Source organism: Haemorhous mexicanus, chromosome Z, assembly GCF_027477595.1.
Source record: "Haemorhous mexicanus isolate bHaeMex1 chromosome Z, bHaeMex1.pri, whole genome shotgun sequence".
NCBI classification, from domain to species: Eukaryota; Metazoa; Chordata; class Aves; order Passeriformes; family Fringillidae; genus Haemorhous; species Haemorhous mexicanus.
The window spans coordinates 77300220-77320840 of record NC_082381.1 but is presented as its reverse complement, the minus strand read 5'-3'; the positions used below and the strand labels follow the sequence as shown (position 1 = coordinate 77320840).

General features: G+C 41.0%; 1 protein-coding gene across 2 annotated transcripts in view; it reads left to right on the top strand.

Moving 5' to 3' along the window:
- EGFLAM (EGF like, fibronectin type III and laminin G domains) overlaps positions 1 to 20621 on the top strand; it is a 75014-nt gene that overhangs the window by 17194 nt on the left and 37199 nt on the right. For both annotated transcript variants that reach the window (XM_059873794.1, XM_059873793.1), the window contains exons 3-7: positions 375 to 458; positions 1550 to 1576; positions 5918 to 6035; positions 6281 to 6416; positions 12790 to 12956. In XM_059873794.1, coding sequence (XP_059729777.1) covers positions 375 to 458; positions 1550 to 1576; positions 5918 to 6035; positions 6281 to 6416; positions 12790 to 12956 — 532 coding nt within the window. The remainder of the gene's footprint in view (positions 1 to 374; positions 459 to 1549; positions 1577 to 5917; positions 6036 to 6280; positions 6417 to 12789; positions 12957 to 20621) is intronic.

The window sequence follows — 20621 nt, the reverse complement described above, 5'->3', positions numbered from 1 at the left end:
CCTCTTTCTTGCATGAAGTAAGGGGTCTGTGTAGTGCAGACTAGTCCCACAACGCTTCAGCTGTCCATGTTAACCACAGACAGGTGATGCACAATGGAACAGCTCAGGCCTGTGCTACAAGCACCACACCTGTGCTCCACATTAGGTAAGTGTATGCACTGTGTGGTGGTGTCCTTTGGTCACACTGACAACTTCTAGCAAATATGTAAGGAATATTAAAGAACTTCAGCTTTTCCTGCATTTGAAAAGGCAGGGGATCACAGGCTCAAATTCTGTCCTCAGTGTGAGAATGATGCACTGGTGCACTCATTCTTAAGTTATTCTGAAATACTGAGTTATTGCTGTAACTGGTTTGACTGTATCTTCTTCCCAAGGTCTTTTACTCAGAAGTTGAAGGTGACAAAGCAGTTAAACAGCTCTCACACGATGTTCCCCTGAGTCTGGATATGATTAGCATGGTGAGTATTTCTTTTCATCAACAATCAGAACACTGGAGCAGAACATGCAAGTGGAAACTTGCAACTGTCTCCTTGTAGTTCTGTGAAATATGGTGAGGATCCAAGTCCCAAATCTGCTCTGGATATTGAGCAAAAGGAAATCACAAGTTTTTTGTGTTTAAGTGATGCCCTTTTTCTCCTTCTTGTCTTGCCATTTTATCGTGTAAAACTTTTGGGACTTGCTCTCAGCTTCCTTGTACTGACCTTTGTCAGGAAATCTACTAAAACAGAACTTTTAATCTTAAATGCCTGCATTTTCACACATGGAAGTGGTGGAATTGCACGAGTCTATGAGAGAGAGCTGCATTATCACTGTTTGTGTATTGCAGTGTCTGACACAGCTGTGTGAGTTAACACACAGAGTGTTTCTGCTTCTGTGTGAGACTGTGGCCTCCTGAAATATGGCCACTTTAGTTGGAGTGCTGCAAGTTCATATTCTAGAAGATTCTCCCAGCTGCTGATGTTTATTTTGTTTTTGAAAGGAATACTTTTTCTCATTGCTCTCCATTTTTTTTAAAGTTATGGTTCTTTTTTTTTTAATTTTTTTTTTCCCTTCTCTTTTTTCCTTCACTTTTTCTTCCCCACTTCCTCACTAGAAGCATGAGTGAGGGTGTTGCTCAGATTTCGTGCAGGTTTCCATCCCTCTGGTTGTCAGTTCTGACTTTTGCAGGATTCTGGGATCACAGTGAATAAAACAATATTGTTGTCATTATATATCATTTCTTTATTCATGCATTATTTTCTCCCTTCTTGTCTTTATCTCTGTATTCCTTTCTCACCTTTTTTGTTTCTTAAAAACTAGTTTTGCTAGTAGTGCTGAGAAAGATCAAACAGCACTGGTTTTTATTATCTTAATCCTAACAGCAGTACTTCTTAATCACTGGGAGAGGAAAGTGTGTATCTCAGTACTCATGCAGATGATTAACAGCCACACAGAGTGCTATAGGCTGCAGCATTGGTCTTGTTTTAATTCCCTGACCCATTATTTATGTGCTTTTGCCATCACTTTTTATTATTTTAGTTCTTAACAAGTCCTATTTGCTTTTTCCTAGGGTCAACTTGAAGGACAAGCAATTTTTGTAAGTATTGCTTCACATGAAACTTGGTCACAGATGTGATTAAAAATAAAATTGAATGTTTCTGACTCAGTCTCTCCACAGACACACGCAAAAGTTGATCTCAAATGTTGAATCTATGTAGTGCTTTTACATGATCTTTTGCGGTCAAAATAGTAGTCTCAAAAAGCTCAAAATCCACAGGTGGACAAGGTGGATACGTGTAGGCAAAGTAGCTCCCTTTTTAGTGATGAATAAACCATTTTCTCAGTCACCATAGATATTTATGGATGTCTTGTTTTGATGGAGTAAATTTGTGTAAAAGATGAGATATATCCAGGCAGTGAGGATTTAGAGATTATGGGGACAGACAAGTAGTCAGACAGACGGTAGAAAGGAAGAACCAAGTCTGGCAGTTGGAGAGGAGATGAAGAGGGAAAAACCGGAGCCAGTCCAGAGAGAGCCAAGGAGGAGGAGGAGCACAGGAAGAGGCCAGCCTTGCAACGCCCAGGAGGAAGGAGTGGGAGACTAGCTACTAGTATAAAACAAGTTTGAAAGAAATACCAACTCTCTTAATGGCTTTGCAGCTGGTGAATTAATCAGATTGATTATTTCCAGTCCTGCGCTCAGTCCAGTCTGCTTCCTGTGAGCAGTAAACAGGTTGGGTTTATTGTGAGCAGGAAGCAAGCAGAAGGTGCTGGGGTTTGGGTGGGAGAAGGACAGCAATTTCAGTGTGTAACTGAAATCCCTAGCATCAACAGCCTTTGCAAACTTTTGTTTTCTGAGAGCTATTTTAGGAATAGAGAAATCTCACATGGTTGGTAGAGCTCACAGAGCTTCTGTGGTCTGAAATAAGGGGAGTTTTTTTGGACTACAGGAGGCTGAGTCCTCAAGATGCACTTGAACCAGGACTATCTGGTTCAATCCTAGCTGAGCTGAGTCTGGATTATGGCATTTCAGAACTGAAGTTCCATGCTGGGCATTTTTTTTTCTGCTTGATAAAAATAACACTTCTGAGGGGTACTTGTGGAGAAGTATGAATGGCTGGGATTAATCAGCTCCCAGCTGTCATTAATCCTCCAGGAAGTGGTGTTCTCGATGAAATACTTTCTGTTGTATTCATACCAAACTCATCAGAAATCTGCAAGAGTTTTGTGGTTAAGTCTGCATAGTTAATGTTTCCATCACTCCTCTCCTGGTGCTGGGTATGACCCTGCTGCTTTCTTGGAGGCTTCTCTGGGCCACGTGGGACTGCTGTAGCAGCAAGAGCTGATTTGCACTGCCTGTTTCTGTTTTTGTGCCTGTGTGTTAGCAAAGTGGATAATGTATTATTGTGAATTATATCATCATAAAGTAGAGAATATGTAAGTGACAGCAGCCAGGGGAAGTGCAGATGCAGTACCATTTAATGTAGGTGGTTGTTCTAATGGGGCATAATGTGCAGGAACTCCAGAACACATAAAAAACAAGAAAAATCAATAAAAATTAGTAGGCTTTAAAAACGGGAGGTTTTAGGCTGGGCACAGAGCCCTGGAGGGCAACACTGCTCCCTGTCAAATCACTGAACACACCAGTACAAAATGGGAAGCGACCAGCTGAGACCAGTAGTTCAGGGAAGGAATTGTCGCCAGGGGAGAGAGTGTCATTAAAACCAGCTCAGTTCCTGCAGCTGTGCTGTAATCCAGAGTTTGATTTTTTTTTTGGATTAAAACAAAACAGAAAACAGACATTCCTCTGGAAAACAATTTGTAATCCTGGTTTCTGTGAGGCGGTTTACTGAGCCTCACAAACAGTTTCAACACACTTGTAGGGAAGGCGAGCTGTGTGGCAGAGCAGGGAAGGATAGATGGGATAATCTGTGTGAAACTGGCTCCCCTACCACAGAATAGGCATCACATTGCCTCACCCCATTCAACAGTGTGAGATTGTAATGAGAATTCCAAGTGTCATTTATCAGGATTTTAGCTAAAGAGTCATGCAAGGCAAGAAAGTGAGGTTGGTGACTATTGAAGCATCATCAGCAATTGAGTGTTGAGTTTGGGGCATCAGGCTAAAAAATATAGAGCTGATCTGAGTGGAGGGGGCACTACAAAAAGGATGGAGATAACTCTTCCACATGCTACCTATATTTTTTATCTGTGAGGCCACTCTGTCTCTTCTGAGAGGGACAGAACTTGGGTTTGAGACCTGTCTTCTAAATACAAGCAAAAAAGAAATTAAATATGTACTACAAGGCTACTGGACAGTGGGGCACAAGGAACTGTGTTTCTTTTCCAGGATCTCCTCTGAAAGTGTTCCTGCTGTGAGGAGGGTATTCCCTGACATTGCCACAGATCAGGGTAGCTTGATGGTGTCCTGAAGTTTTACTTATTCACTGATATTCTGATCCTTGAAGATTAGATGTTTGGTTTCAGAGATACTCACTGTGTGTTTCAGGGCTGTGTTCATGGAGAGGCCACTGCCAGAAGGAGTCAGGTAGCCATGTGTGTGAGATATGGGTACACCTTGCTGAGGTTTTGAGGGCCCACACATTGAACTTGCTGAATACCTTAGAGGATATCAGGGCTTTGATCTTGACTGGCCAGGCACTTAAAAAAATTCTCTCAGTTCAGTTTATTGTAGACTTGAGTCTGGAGGTAATAATATGAGGCACATACATGAATATCTAACTCCCTCCAAGGGCCAAGTTCCTGAATAGTGTGAAACAATAAGACAGATAATGAAGGATTTTTCATCATAAGCATGACTGTAATAAAGAGGAATACTGGCAGGAAAAAAATGCACATAGTTTAAGGGCAGACAGACAGTGTGTTTGGCGTGGAGGATTGAAAGACAGGAGCAGGGGCATCAGTTCTGTCGCCAGGAGGAGGTACAAGGTTTTCAGCATCTGGCTTTTTAGATCACGTTGTAAAAGACCTCAGTCCCTTCAGCTGTGAGAGACCCAGATTAATCTTTCAGAGTGAGTGTTCTTGCTGCCTCTCTCTGGACAGTTACTATTCCAGCATTGCTATCATCCCAGATTCATCTCAGACTTGTCCAGATCATTTGAGCAGATCAAGGGTGAATGATGGAAAAACAAGATAGTGGTCAGGTGATCCCCATTAATAGGAAATCAGTGTTGGAGCTCCAAAACCACGTCCACAGAAATGACAGATGGCAGGGTGTTGCTGAACAATGTTGGAGTAATAATGTAAGTTCCCCAAAGAGTAGAGAGGAAGTGTTTTTTTCCAAAAGACCATCAAAAGGAAATTTAGCAGTTAATAAAATTTTGGAATTGTTTACTATTTTAATGCAACTGGAAGTGCAGACTTAAAGTTTGTTCCAATATGAAGAAAAAGGAGAACTCTACATTTTCAAATGCGCTGTGACTAATGTGTTTAACATCAGAGAATGAAAACCAGAAGAACAATAGCTGTAAAACAGGTTTTTGTAAGTGCTTATTTTTCACACCGCAACAGTCTGTGGTCTAGAACCTGATATTTCTCTTTTCTTGTATATGCTGTCAAAATTCATAAATCAGGGATTAACATAGACATTCCAGGTAGGCTGCAGGTAAAGAATACTGAATTTCTTTTCACATGTGTGCACTCTCCATTAAAGATCAGATCTGAATGTCTGAGGCTGATCCATGCTATGTGAAGCAGCCAGTGATGAAATGTAATGTTTTGATGATGTTTTCTATTTTTTTTTGAACAGGCTCCTCTAAAGAGTGTTCATCAGCCCAAGCTCTTCACATGGAGCTGAGCATTGCCTCCTTTACAGTAGTTGTCTGTGGGTTAATCTTTCTGTGTTTATGGCAGAAGGACAAATAAGGGAAATGCTCGCTTCAGGTCAAGGCTGTTAGCTGAGCTCATAAAATTGTGAGAGATGATGGGATAGGGCTCTGCTCCGTGAGAAATTGAGGATCATCGGTTCACACTGCATCAAATTGCTTCACTCTCAGGAGGTTTTATGGCCTCTGAATTTAAAAGAGAAATAAAAACAAACAAGAAAAAAAAAAAAGGGGAAAACACACCAGACTGATACCAAATACTAGCAGTTGGCTCAACAGAGGGAATAATATGTGTCTTTGACTTCACCAGTGAAAAAGCTGGATATAAAATGCAAATATCTGCAACCTTATGAGTTATGCTGAGAAATGGGTCCAGATCGACCTTGTGGATTCCCCTGGGGCGAGGCTGCAGCTTGAGAGGAAACATGATTCTATTTGTGTTTGTTGTTTCTGAGCTTACTGGGCAGGGGACAATCTTCCAAGGAGTGTAGAGGGAGAACACCATGGAAGATCCCTGAGCCCCAGCTCACGGCTCCCTCCCTAGTCACACAGAACTGCTGTCACAACGTGCTTGTCTGCTCTTGGCTTGGCAGGATGTTGTTATTGGCGACCTGAAGCCGGGCACTGCACACCGCGTTAGCGTTGGAGCGTACAGCTGGGCAGGGAAAGGACGGCCCAGCATGCCCAGGGAGGTGACAACTTTATCCCAAGGTAACTCTGCCTGCAGGGCTCTGTTGCAAAACTGGTAGGGCAGATGTCGTAGCGTGCACACCTAACCTCTGTCATGTGCAGTATCACGGTATTTCACTGGTACTTTTCCACCTATTTAGGGTTTTAGGGGGGCAATAGCGTGAGGGGAGAAGCCTACGAATTTGATTCCTAAATCAAATTGGTTGTGTGTTGTGTGTAGCAACCCAGCTGCTTCTCTAATGCTACTCCTTTGCACTTCTTCTTAGATAAGTGCATGCCTCCTGCGCCACCCTATCAGCCCCAGATCGTGGTGGTTTCTGATTCAGAAGTTGCATTGTCCTGGAAGCCTGGAGTGAGTGAAGGGAGTTCTCCCATCCAGTACTACATGGTGGAGTTTATCAGGCAAGTTTGCTAGTGGAGTCTGAATTTCAGTGTTTGCGCACTGTAGTGTTTTAGGGCTTTTTTAACCTCAACTGCACTATTCAACTGCATATAGATATGATTTATTTACTTACTGTGTATTGTATGCTTAGTTTTCCTCTCAGTGTGTGTTGAATTACCATGGAAATTTAAAGAAAAAACCAGAAAGTACCCAGTTTGTTCTAAAATCACCAATAAGTTATACTTTCCGATAAAAAAAAAAGTCTCATTTGATCTTTTTCCTCTAACAGCGGCCTGGTTTATTGAAGTTTTAAGTTTCTCCTGTCATCAAATGCTGTCAAACTATGCTGAAAAAAGGATGTTTGGCAGAGTGGTTTCCCTGGGCTTCTTTAGAAAATAATCTGAGGACTGAAAATTCAGTGTGTTTGACAGTTTTACCTGACAAAAGTTATAGTATCATAGAAATATCAGTTTTGGAAGGGACCTTCAAGATCATCCAGCCCAATCATCAACCCAGCACTGTAGCCCCTAAATGACTAAATCACATAACCCACTGTCAGACCCAGACACCTCCTGAACTTAAAGTCATTTTGGTCTTGTGCTTGCAGAATTTAGACTTGCTTTGTTATGCTAATCAAGTTTACATGAAATGTTGATCTCTGTTTAGATCTGGGGGGAAAAGTGGGGTGTTGGTGGGGTGCTTTTTTTGTTCTTTTATGACTAACTCTTAAAATGCGCAGCAGTAGAACTGGACTGTCAGAAGTTTCCAGTCAAATTGCTTTTATAAGCTGCATAAAAAGGGTTAGGAGGAGGTGATTGTATCTGCAAGCATAAACAAGTGTCTGTACTTGACTGTTCAAATGCTTGTGAGAGCTAATATCTGCATACAAATCTATTTATTTTTATTTGTCTCAATGTTTACCCTTACGGTGAATATAAAGTTCACCCTTTTAATCCTCTGAGCAAATACTTGATTCCAGATTTTAGTTGAGGTTCCTGGAAAAGAAGAGAGAATTGATTCTTAAACTACTCTGATGTGTAAAAGGTCAAAAAATTTTGTTCTTAAGGAAAACATAGTAATTGTTAAAAAAGAATTGTTGTTGTTAGAACACAGAGGAAGAACTTGATTTTCAAAGTATGGGTACAATCTAGAAGATATTGATATAGCAAAAAGATATTGATAAAGCAAAAAGAATACCCAGACTGAAAACCTACTTGTTAACTGATGCACTTTGTATTTGGGCTCAAAGCCCCCATATTGAGTTGGAGGCCCTCCAATATTCGGTGCACTGTGAGGCAGGACATGAGGGCTGAAGATACTTATCTCCTTTGTGTAATGTCTGCTGTAGACCTAAAGTGAAATTTCTTCAATATCTATTTTTTGAACACAATTTTTATCTGAGCTTTTTGCTCTCTCTCCATCTCTTCCTTCTCATTTGCTCAGTTGATGGGGAGAGGATTTTGTTGTGTTCTGCTTGACTGCACAGTGGAACCTGGAGGCTTATGTAAACTTCTTCATAGCACCAGGAGCCTGCTAATTTAAGAAGTGGGCACCATCATCTCCATCTGACACACTGAAAGTGCACCCTTGAATGTTTTTGTTCAGCCAGGGAGTGGAAAGCTGCTGTTTAGGTCAAAAGATGCAACTGATTGAAATTTCAGTGTTTCATTGGCTTTAGACTTTGGGAAAGAATTTGCTAACAGCAAAATGTTTTGATTACACTGTTTAGTTTGAGGTTTAAAGCTAAGTTGAAAGTGCCTTTGTTAATCTTGGGATTATGCTCTCTTAGACTTGGAAGCTTGGTTGTATATTTGGAGTAAGTTCAATGAGCCATAAGCCCTAATGGCAGCTAAAAGTAAACATTTAACTTCAAGCTTCATTGTCTTTTGCTGCATATAGCTTTAATTACTATAAAATGTAAAATCATGAGTTAAAGCTAATAAATTAAAATAGTGTAAGACTAAAACAAATCAGTTCAAGTAAATTAGAGTTGGGTCCTCTTATGTCAAAGAAATACACCATTATCCTGTGATTTTGCAAAATTAATTACTTTCTAATGGAAATCTGTGATTTTGCTTGGGCACAGCACGAATGTCTAAAAACTATGACATTGTTTAAGTAATTTCCATCTCCTTAGAATTTACTTTATGATTTTAACCATAGGAAAAACATGCTGGGACAAAACACTCCTCTCAGTTGCTCAGCTGTGATACTGGGTAAATTCATTGCATTCATGAAAACTCAGTATATTAATTGTTTTGAGATACCAGAATCTAATCAGAACCAGAGCTAGCCTGCATCCTGTCTCTACTCAGGGTCTAAATTTGGTGCTTTATTTAAGCACTTGCCTAAGGGATTTCCTTTGGGACCAAAGGAAGTAGTTGGTTCACTACAGGCAGTGGAGGGTAGCAGGCAGGTTCAGATATAAGATGAGCTGAGCTAATTCAGGCTCTGCTGTGCTGCTGACTAACAGAGGATGCTAAGGAGATCACATTCCCACTTGTGTAAATGCTGAAAGCCTGGAAGGACACTGATGGACTCACTCTTCGCTGGATAGTTCTAAGGGAATGTGCAATAAAACCAACATATATATGTCTGTGCAATTTTGTAGGCTCAGTATAAATATTCTATTGATTAATGGTGAGAAATATTTAATGAAAAATTACATTTTTATGAAAGTCTCTAAAGCGAGACCCCAGACTTAAGCATACAAGCTTTGGTGTTTTTCCTAAAGATACTATGCAAAATTAATTTTTAAAAATGTCTTGGATATTTTCACTCAAATACTCCAAATACTCAGATTTTTAATCTGTTGAATGCCTACATGATCTTTTAAACTGGGTGATTAACTTATCAGAATTTTTATAGCCACATAGCAGCTACAGAACCACAAGTGTTTAGCAGCACATGCCCTAAAACAATTAGGTCACTTTCTTTTCATCTCATTGGTATGTAGATGAAATCAAAAGCTTTTAATATTAATCTTGGCAGGCAAAGGAAATTTTTCAGTATCTTGGTAGTGACATGAAACTGCTGCAGTGAACTCTAGGCAGGTTCTGCTGATAAAACTGGGAGATTTATTAGTATTCAGATGTTAGGGTGGTGCAGATTCAGCATAGTGTTGTGCACAGATTTCTTGATTAGTTTGAAGCCTTCCCTCTCCCTCCCAGAAAAATCTATCCCTGAATCCATTCCCTGCTGAACTGTCTCTGGCACTGCACTGAATCAGACAGTCATTGTTTGCTTTTGTTTGCAAAGAACCTGAAACAACAGATCTGACCAGGGAGACACCTCCCAGTGTCTAGGAAAAAATACTTTTAATACTGTTTCCCTGATTATTGCATGAAACAGGCATATTTGACTCAGTATTTAGCTCACTGCTTGTGAGATTAACTCCTTGAAAGAAGAAGTAACTGATGAAGAAGGAGCAGTGAAAGATATTAGGGAGGAAGTGCTTAACAACATTAGATTGTATCAGAAGAATGTTTAACAAGAGAATGAGTTACCAAAATTGTTCACTTTTCCTTTCCTCAGAGATGGCCTGACATATCAGTTGATCTATTTTGCTCTAAGTGTCACAATAATGTAAAATAATAATAGTTACTAAAAATAATATGTTATAGTGCAGTATATTATACAAGAGATTTTTCCATTGCAAATGATGATGTATGTACTTGTCATCATATTTATTATTTGCTGAAATACTTTTAAAAACCATTATAAGATGAATTTTCCCCTTGAGATGAGTACAAATATGGCACAGAAGAACAATCAGAAACATCAGGGGGTGCTTCACACTTAAATAATTTCCAGGTGATTTTAAAAGGAAGTTCAAGTGACTATAAAATTGCTGTTCTCAGCATCAGAGAGAATTCCCTCTTGAATTGAATTAGTTTCCAAGTTAAAACATGAAGTAATAATCCAAAATTTTGGGTACATTTGGCATGGAATTCTGCCCTTGGTTTATACCCGTCCAGTCCTATTGGCTTTAGCAACCTATTTATTATCTTAAACCCACTATGGCTTGTGTTAGATTCTTTCTGCATAGCATTTATGTGTCGGAGGGGCACAGCTGCATCAAGAGCTGGCAATGTCCATGGAAATTGTCTGATTTCCCCAGTCACAGATAGAGGGCTTGGAGCTGCCCTGCAAGGTGTTGTCCCCTGTGTTGGGGAACGTATTACTGCAGAAAAATGGGAAAAGTGGCATCACAATGAGCCCATCCAGTGTAAAAGTTGGCAACACATTGAAATAAAACATGAAAAAAAAGGACCAGGAAGACAGTTTTCAACAAAACGTTGTCATCTCAGGGAACATGGGAGCTGTCTTGCCCTGGATGCACTCACCAGCTGAATTTGTGTTCCTTTCCCCATCTGTTTGCCATGTTTTCATCTCATACTGTTTTGTTCACACAGGGAGCATTCTGGAGAAGTAGCAAAGGTCAAGTGATAAATCTTCTTTCCCTCTCCTTCAGCTGCAAATCCTTACATGTTTGCAGGCATTTCCTTTATTATAAACTTCTGCAGAAGGAAATGTTGGGAGGGACAGTCAGTGTATTTGAAGCCTAGCCTGCTGTTTGTGTTGTCTCCTAGATCTTTTCAGGGTGCAATGCCTCCTTTGGGACCCTTCATCAAAGGTGTCTTGTTTCCACTTGGGTGGACACACAGGCAAGGTCTGTTGCAAAGAGGCAGTCCTTGAGCTAGCAGGAATTCCTTGGATGGGAATTAGAAGCAAAAAAGGATGTGTACAGGAAAATTGAAAACACTACTAAGCAAGCCTTTGGAAGGAGGCAGTGTTAACAGCTTTCTTTTGGAAAACACTATATATTTTCATTTTGGCCCAGGCATCAAAAGCTCAGAGGAGGGAAACAATGGAAGAGTAGCCAAAATAAATCCTCTTCTGTCTACCAGGAAATAGTGGTGAAGGGTGACTTAAGATGGTCTGTTTAGCTATCATTACATCTTGTGAGTTTGTCTGATTTTGTTTTTATTTTTAGCATGACAATGAAATACTCATGTCCTGTGTGCCACTGTGTGCTTGAGACAGGCAGCTGGGAACTACTGCTTTGCCACTGCATTTGCCATGCTGGCACAAAGCAATGGACTTCAGCGATCAATAAACCTTGTATTGACCACTAAAAGAAAACATACATTAACTTTGGCATTTCCTTTCAGCTGAAAATAAATAAATACAAAATGCCTGCCTTGTGCTATAATTTTTAATTTGAAGACTGTTGGAGACGTTTGCAGCTAGTCCTGTGTAAACACTGGTAGATTCAGGGTGCACTTGAAGGTTATTTCCTGTAATAAATACTGCAAGAACACTTGAATAATTTTCTTTGGAAGTTATTTCTGTCCTTATTTTACTTCCATAAACTTTAATTTAATATTTTGGGTGGCCTAGAGTGAATGTTTATATTATTGTGTTGTTTGTATTTGTTTAGCCTCTTATTTTGTTCTGTCTTTGATAAGAAGAGGCCACTTTTGGAGGGAGTGGAAATGGTGTGAAAGCATCAGAATACTCTCTCAGAGTACTTGAAGTACAAGTTCAACGTGCCTGTATGCATGAACTTTAAACACTTGATAACAAACTGCTGTGTGAATGGTTATACTGGTTTCACTGGAAGTATAAAGGCACCTAGAGAAGTGCTTATTGGCAGTTGGCTTCCAGTATGAATGGGGAGTTAACCAGGCATTGTCCAAAAGCAGCTATAGGAATGTTGCTGCAAAATCCAGGTACACAGGCCGTGTTCTGTGCATTGTTGTTCTGTGGGTTTTGTGGGTTGTTTGTGTGGGTTTTTTTGGTGGTTTTGTTTGAGCTTTTTTGGTTTGGGTTGGTTTTTTTTGTCTGTTTTTCTGAAGAGAAGACTTTGGGTCTGTATGTTCATATGTAAGTGGATTAACTTGATTACCTGGGTGATCAAATGCTGGATTCTCATCATGCTAATGCTTGTATATGTTTGAAGGGACTTACTGGCATTAGAACACAAACTCTTCAGAAATAAATCAAGACCTTTCCCTCTATTGCAAACTATTGCTTTATACAGCCACGTAGGGAGGTGGGAACTGTGGGTAATAGACCCCCACTTGAAAACTATGAATCCAAAATCCACAAAACAGATAAACTTAACTGAATTTATCAATTGTTCCTTTATTTTATAAGCAAAATCTGAGTAATTTGGTTTGTATGATTATACAGTTTTAACATCACAGGCTTCACAGCTTGGTAATGGTGGGTTGCACAGTCTGATTCCTTTAACAGCGAAGGATTTCAGTGATGATTTAGTAGACTTCTGAGTCATTTATTAGTGTATTCCCTAGAAAAGTATAAATGCAGCTAATTTATACAGCCAGCTTTAATTATTCAAGATCTGGTCTTTGTTTGATCCTCAAGGCCAGACCTTGACAGCAACTGGACGGTAATAAGAGAGCAGATCCAGATGGAGTCCATGGTTCTCAAAGGACTTCTCCCAAACACAAAGTATCAGTTTGCCATCCGAGCAGCAAACTCCTTTGGATCCAGCCCTTCCAGCGCACCGAGCGACGTCATCCGCACATTCAGTGAGTACAGACACCTTTTTGTTACTAAAGCTGAACAAAAATGAAGTGTATCTGTGAATAAAGTGTATCTGGGATAGCTGTGGAGGCCTGCTGGTGGAAAGAGTTGCTCTCCAGGCACAGTCACCTCCATTCTGACACCTCTCAGTCCTGTCTGAGGAGCTTGCAGCAAGAACCCTGTGAAAGTCCAGCCATGAGCAAAGATCTGAAAAGACCCAGGCAGCATCACTCTCATGCCATTCCTTTTCTCTGGAGGTCATTGACAGGTATTTTTGGATACACTACTTTGTGCTGGCTTCATGCAATACTAATAAATGAATATCATGGGGAAAAATGAGAGAGATGAGTCTATTGTTCATTTTTTCTGTTCTTTGAAGCTGAACCCTATATATTACATTTATAATTTCAGCAACTCAGAAAGACCAAATCACATTTGTACAGTTTTCTGAGGAGTAAGGCTCTTAACTATTAAGCACAGTCATGAAAATAATGATATAAGGAAATAAGCACCCCTTTTTGATCAGAAGCTGTGTAGCAAAAATATTAGGCGAACCTGCCAACGTACCAACTTGTTAGCTATTGTATTTACATTTGTGTGGCAATATAGACTGTGCCCACTGCAGTAAGTGTTGGTCCTGTTGCTGCTGGGCTTCCTGAGGATGCAATCCTCTGCCAGTACCAGTGTCTCTGGAGGCTGACTTTAAGGGGCTGTTGCTCCTCACCACACCCACATTCATAGCTTGTATGTGAGAATCCCAACCAAGCTAACACAGAGCATATTGGGAATTACACAAATCACATCTTCTAACAGCAAAAAACCCTATGTCACAGAGAGAAACAATGGAGGAAACAGAGCCAAAGCCAGCAAGGGATGGGGACTAACTGAGCTATATCATTAATGTTCCAAACTTTTTGTATAAAAATGTGTATCAGTACTTTTAAGTGCCTTTTTTTTTTCTTTTCTCACTCTCTCAATTGCAAACCATCTCTAATTAACTAGGGCAAAGAAGCAGCAATTATTCAGGTAGGACCGTGATCTCTGCAAGAAGAGTTTGCATGCTGCAAAAACATAAAAAACATGCTTAGTGATCCACCAATTTAACCTGATAAAGATTTATTTCTAAACGGCCTCTCTGTTGTGGAATCCCTTTTCTCATTGACTCTAATATGGCAGTTTCCATTCCTTTTGTCCCTCTCATAAATTCAGTCACTTGAACAGTTTGCATGTAGTTTGCTATGGCTGCTGAGCTCATAAGTTTAACTTCTGGAGTAAATGTTTGTGAAAACCTTGCGCAGCGTACTCTGGAGTTCCTCGGCCCATGGATCCTCCGGGGTCAACTCCTGCTGCCTCAGGCACACGTGTGCTCCTTGGTATCTTGTTTATCTTTGGATGTTAGCAGCTGCATCCTTTGGTCAGAAAAGATAAAGTGTTTAGCTCTGTTAATAAGGGTGGAATCATCCTCATGCTGTGCCTATTACTGCAGTACTCCAGGGAAGGCACTTTGCCTTGGAAACTGCTTGTTCTGCAGAGGCCTGCCAAGATGTCTCTAGAACACGGATTTCTGTCATTAGAGCTTGGAATCAAATTCACATCTGGTGTGCATAAACATTGATTTCTAGTGAGGTTCATACGGGACATTAGCTTGGTTCTATATGCCTGGACCAGATCTGAAAATTCAGTATATTATGCATTTTGCACTGTTCTTTGATTGGGCTTAAAAAGTCTGTGCTGGCCCAGGGTAGGCACATTGGTGCTGCAGTGGCTGAGAAGTTGGCTTCCCTTCTCCAAGGGCCTGGCAGTGCTTGGCAGAGATCCTCATCAGCAGGCAGAGCTCCTGCAGGCCAGGGCCATGTCATGTCCATGATGTGCTCCAGCTCTGCTCCAGGCCACTTGTACTTGGGGCTACTTTGGTGCTCTGAACCCTTTGGCAAATGCAAATGTTGTTCTTTTGTCAGTGTACTATTTGAAAATAGGCTTAAAAACTACATATAGCCACTACCTATGGAAACCTGCATTGTCTTCTGGATACCTGTCGTCACAACAACCAGATTTGTGCAGAGCAAGGAGTGTTGCTCAAAAGTGTCAGGGATGCAGGCCTTTAGAAAGAAACAATTTGATTTTCTAAAGGGAGGAGTGTAGCTGAGATGATAGTCTAGCTGATAGCAGTTCTCACTTGTCTTTACTTGTGGTGTCTGTGTAGGAGACTGACTTGATGCTAGCCAGATACACAAGTACTCTGCGTGTTAGTAGAAAAGCTAAACTTTTGTCAGGAGAAAATTTTTCTTCGTTAAAGCTGTACATAGCCTGAACATTTATTTTTCCCCAAAACATTAAAAACCTCTGAAGAATGATTTAATGGACGAGTTTCAGAAGAAAAAAACAGGAACAGAAAAAAACCCCAAACTACACACTGTGCTCAAGGGCATCCAATTAAAACTCACTCCTAATTCACATTATGTATCTGAGGGTACCCTCCTGCTTCTAGCAGCCAGAAAGCCCAGAATTTTGGTCCAGTTAATCACTCAGTTGCTCAGGTGTTCAGCAGATCTGAGGTCCTCAAAGTTTTGTGGTTTTCATCAGTCACTGCAGGAGGGCATGTGCCATTCCCAGACACCTGATAGTCCCCTGGGGCTGGCTCAGGTGGCACCAGTTGCTTGACTGTCTCAAAGTGCCACCAGTGACCTCTTAGTCACCTGTGTTTTTGAAAAGGTGCCAGACAGCTGGTATCTCTGAAGCTGAAGCACCCTTTTTCTCCAGAATGCACATCATAAGAATTACCACCTTCATTATTACCGTGGTTCCTCCTTGTACCTAAGCAGTGAAACATGCCAGATTTTTGATGCTATCATCTGCCTGCCTATGTATTCTTCAGAAATTCCTGAAATATCTTGGAAAGCTGGCAGAAGTTATGTCTGACTCCTTTGCATTACATTTAGCCCACATGGTGCTGGCACTAAGGTCCTTAGTGTGTTTGGATTTTAAAAGTTTGCAGTTTTATTCTTGTGTATGCCGGATTTTTATGCATGACTTGACATAAGTAGTGCTTTTCTGATGTTTATTTTAATTTATTAACAAATTCCCAACATTACCTCAAACGCAGAGGACCTTCAGGGTCCATGATGTCTTGCAGCTCTTGCAGGCAGGCTGGGGCAAAGATGAGTCCATGCTACTTGGGGATGTTTTCTGTTGTGGTTTATCTCATTCTCACAGGTAGTTCACTCCCTTTGTTTTTAACATGGGGGTAGATTTGCAGTACTCTTGACTGCATTGTTTCAGGTCAGCATAGGAAAACATCATCTTGGTTTGCTCCACTAAAGGGATGCTGACATTTTCACCTAATGTGACAGACCTCCCAAGGTCCTTGAAAATAGAACATGTGGCCTTGATTATAAGCAGTAACCCCCTTACCTACTAAAAAATGCATGCTTCGTTAATTGCTCCGTTTTCAGGGAGTAAAGAGAGGGCAAGTTTCCCCAAGGGTTCTCATTTATTTGTGATTTGGTTTCATTAATTTTTTTTCTAGAGGGAAATGATGCAATAAATCAATTTTTTTGTTGCCTTTCTTAATTAGAGTTGCACATTGTGGGTATTCACCTACATGATTGTTGGGATTTTGTTTTTTAAAATCTTTCAAAATGTCATGGACAATTCACTGGAAAATAAATGACTGCACATACTCAGTTTAGAAACAACAACATAAACTGTCCCAAAGAATAAAACACACAAAAAAAAAAGTCATCACCTGCATTGCTTGAATACCCTTCATCTCCTCGGGAAACAGATGGAGTTTGCACTGTGCCTGCAAGGTCACCAGCCTTGGGCTTTACCAGACCAACAGAGGAAGTGTCTTCTGTTAAAAATACCCTCCTGCTTGTCTCCACAAAAAATGTGACAGAAGTGACTGCTTAAGCAGGGCACATCCTTTCCTCTGCTCCTGGCTGTCACTGCCAGGATCACACAGAGCAGGGCATTGCCACATTGCTTATATATTCTGCATGGAGCTTGAATGTGTCAGCTGAGGCTCAGGCACAAAAAAAGGGCAGTCTCTGGGGCCCAAACCTTGATTTAAATGGAGGTGATGTGTCTCAGAGACAGTAAATGGAGAAGGTTTTCCACAGAACTGTTCCCACACACGTCCAGAGAATTTACAAAAGCAGGGTTGGTAATTGTAGGGACAGTGACAAAAAGTAAGAGACAGGCCAGGCTACATGCAGGGTCATACTGTGAGTCACTGAAAGGCATAAAACGTGTTTTAAAATGTTCCTGATGTATTTTGGATTAAGACCTGTGGGGGGTTCTGGATGGAGCCAGTCAGTCTGTTAACGCTTCTGTTCAATCTGTCTGTGTTACAGTGCCCCCTGTTCTACCTCCTACATTCTCTCATGTCTCTTCATCAGTATGAGGATGGCCACCTAATTAGCAAAACAAAAGTTTTTGTGGCTTTATATTTGTTTTGAGAAGGATTTCTTTAGTATAACTTAATCCCTAATTATTTGGAAAGAAGCTGTCTAAAGTTCATGACCCCCACAAGTTCTTCAATTATTTGTAAAACAGGATTATAGGACCTGGTAAAAGGTCTTACTCAGACTTCATCTCCTTATACACTGGAACACTGATTTAATTAAATATAGCCTGCTAATAGTCTCTGCAGTCATTGTTTTGGTATTTGCAGAGTACCACTCTGCTTAATTGTCCCTGATTTACCACCCATTACGAGATGAGCTCTCCAGGAAAGCAACACAGTGCACTTAAGAGATGGACTGGTGTGGTGGTTTATCTAGAAAAAGTCCTGTTCATTTCTCTGCATCCTGTTCTGTAGTTATATTGCATCACATGTGGCTGTCATGTTACATCCAGTGAGCAAAGACCAAACGCAGGGAAGAACAAGCAGGCTGAGAAGCAGTCTGTGTGTACTCACCTGTGTAAGTTCAGACATGGTCAGGACTGAGTCCATCCAGCAGCTGCATTGCTACCAAGTGCATTACATGTTACCAAAACTGCTCACAGATCAGCTGGAAGAGCAGTGTTGCATGTGCTGGCTGAAATGCTGATAGCTGGAGTCAGGAAGGGGAAAAATTGGAGAGCTGGGGACCTGTGGATATTAGGACATCTTCTGAAGTCACACTTACTCTGGTGACACCAAACTTAGATAGTGAAAGTCTTTGAAGAAAGGCCTCAAAGCAGTCTTTCTACCAGGCACAATAAGCCATACCTTCTTTCTTCTCTCCTGGCTCTAAATGTTGTCCCAGTTCAATAAAGTGAAAGGAACCATTGTCCAGTCTAAAATAGTGGGTACATTTGGTCTCCCGACGTCTTCTGTTGGAAAAGCATGGAACATTGATCTGCTAGATGAAAAAGGCACACCTGCTGTTTGGAGAACTGCCAGTCTCTCCTAAGCTACCACGTCTCATTGCATGCTGGTGGTTATTGATGTGTTTTAGTGATAACCACTCAAATCAGGAGAGTTACATTTCTGTGAAACTGGCATGACATTAAAATCATACCCATACATGCAAGTATGTTTAGCTGAATATCAGTTCCAGACCTAACATTTTCCTGTGTATGAATATATAGATACTTCATTTTCTGCGTTGCTTCACTCCTGCCATCCTTATCAAACTTACATCCCATTAAGCCAATAGAACGTTTGGTTGGAAGGAAAAAAAAATATGACAGCATTTTGACCATAACAGATGTTTATTTTGTAGCTTATGACTTCTAAGTCAGAAAATGAGTTTGTGTATAACAGTTTGTTTGGATACAGATTAGATTGTTTTCCTTGACACTTCATTGAGCATTTGCCCTGCTTTATTCCAAATTATCTTTATGGCTTCCATTGCTCTTTGGCAAATTATACTTTTATACATTGAAAGAACAAAATTAGCTCTGAAATATTTTCAGACATAATATAAAGGCAATAAGTAATAGTGCTGGAACTGATACAACTTCTAAAATGTTTAACTAACTTCAGTCAGGGGTTTTGTGTCTTCACCCTGGGGAGAAGGAAATGGAAGTTTCTTTTTAAGGGACTTCCCTGGGCAAGGCCTGATGAGCTTGACATCTCAATGGACTGGGAGCTGCCAGAGGATGCACAAGGAATTAACATTAACTATTAACAAACATCAATGCCTGATCATCCTCCCTGGTGTGTCAGAGACACCTGGTCTGGGAAAAGATCAAGAAGAGAACCAAGAATGAGAACTTAATTAGCGTCAAAGGCGAAGGGATCAGTAACCAATAGAAAACCAGATACTAAGAACTGTGTAACTTAGGACCAATGAACCAATGGATTTCTCTGGGTTTTGACAGTATAAGTATGTGGAAGATCTAGTAAAGAGCCATGTGTGATGGAATGATTTTCTCTGCACAACCCAGGCAATGTGTGGATGAAATTATTTCTGTTACACATCCCAGCCAGAATAAAGTAATGCCTTAATTCTCTAATACTTAAAAAATGTTGTTGGAGAGCTTTTGTTTTTCCTCTGGTTTTGGTGACAGTCGCATGGACCTGCTTTAAAAGCAGCAGTGTTCAGGGAGCTGAAAATTGCTGCAAATGCTGGGAGCTGAGTTGGTGCTGTCCCTTCCCATGGCATCGAGGGGTGAGCAGGATGAAGCTGAACATCTCTTTGCAGCCACTGGCTGCCAGAAGCCATTGAAGTGGATGATGGGTGGGAGCTTAGAACATTTTATGAGAAACAAATGGCCACAGAGGTCTCGGGTGATTCCCTCGGTGAGGAGTGGAAGGGATACTGACTTTAGGCAACGAGCTGTTTTGTGTGGACGTCACTGCTAGCTGCAGCATAAGGAGAGAAAGTTTTTGGTTAAAACTGATGTTCTCCAGCAGTAAGGTCAAGGGCATACCTGTATTGCTCTGCAAGTGAAGTTATTGTACACTTGTAAATAACTGGCAAAACCTGCAGGTAGCACCTGAGAGGACTGGAACTTTTGCAAAGAGGGAAAAGAAGTCTCCTGGCCAGGTAGCATGTGGTCAGTCTAAGATGGCTGTCCCAAAAGAGATAAAAAACATAAGGGAGTCTTAAATGGCTACCCAAAAAGAGAAGCACATTTGTGCCAAGGAGCTGGAACAGGTGCCAATTGTCTTGAAGGCTGAAACAACAGCTTGTCCTCAGGGCTGAGGCAGAGCTGATGGCCCAAAAGCAACTAGCCCAGAACCCCAGAAACCTCTTTGTGCAGAGCTGAAGGGCTTTAGAATGCAAATTAACATTTCTGGGGGAAGCATGGATGCCAATCTGGACTGGTGCTGGGCCACCCTGAACATGACCTCACCCCCAGGGAAGAGTTTGCACCGAAGCCAGACTGCTCCCCACAACACTGAACTGTTCCTACCTGTAAAAGATGAGGAGGCAGAGAGGCAGGCAGGGCTCCCTGACCATGTCACTGATGTCACCTCCCTTCACACTGTGGAGGAGAGGGATAACTGCCTGGAGCCACTGTGATGATCACCCTCAGGCATTAGCAAATGATGGAGCAGAGCTGATGGTGATGATACCACACCCTGCTACAGAATTAACTATGTTACAAAGGACAGAGACTCTTTTGAAAATTTTACTAATGTTGGAAAGTTAAATAAAGCTTTCTGAAGAAAAAGCACATGGCAAAGAGCTGTGTCTTTTAATCAGAATGCATATTGTTGCATGAGAAGATTG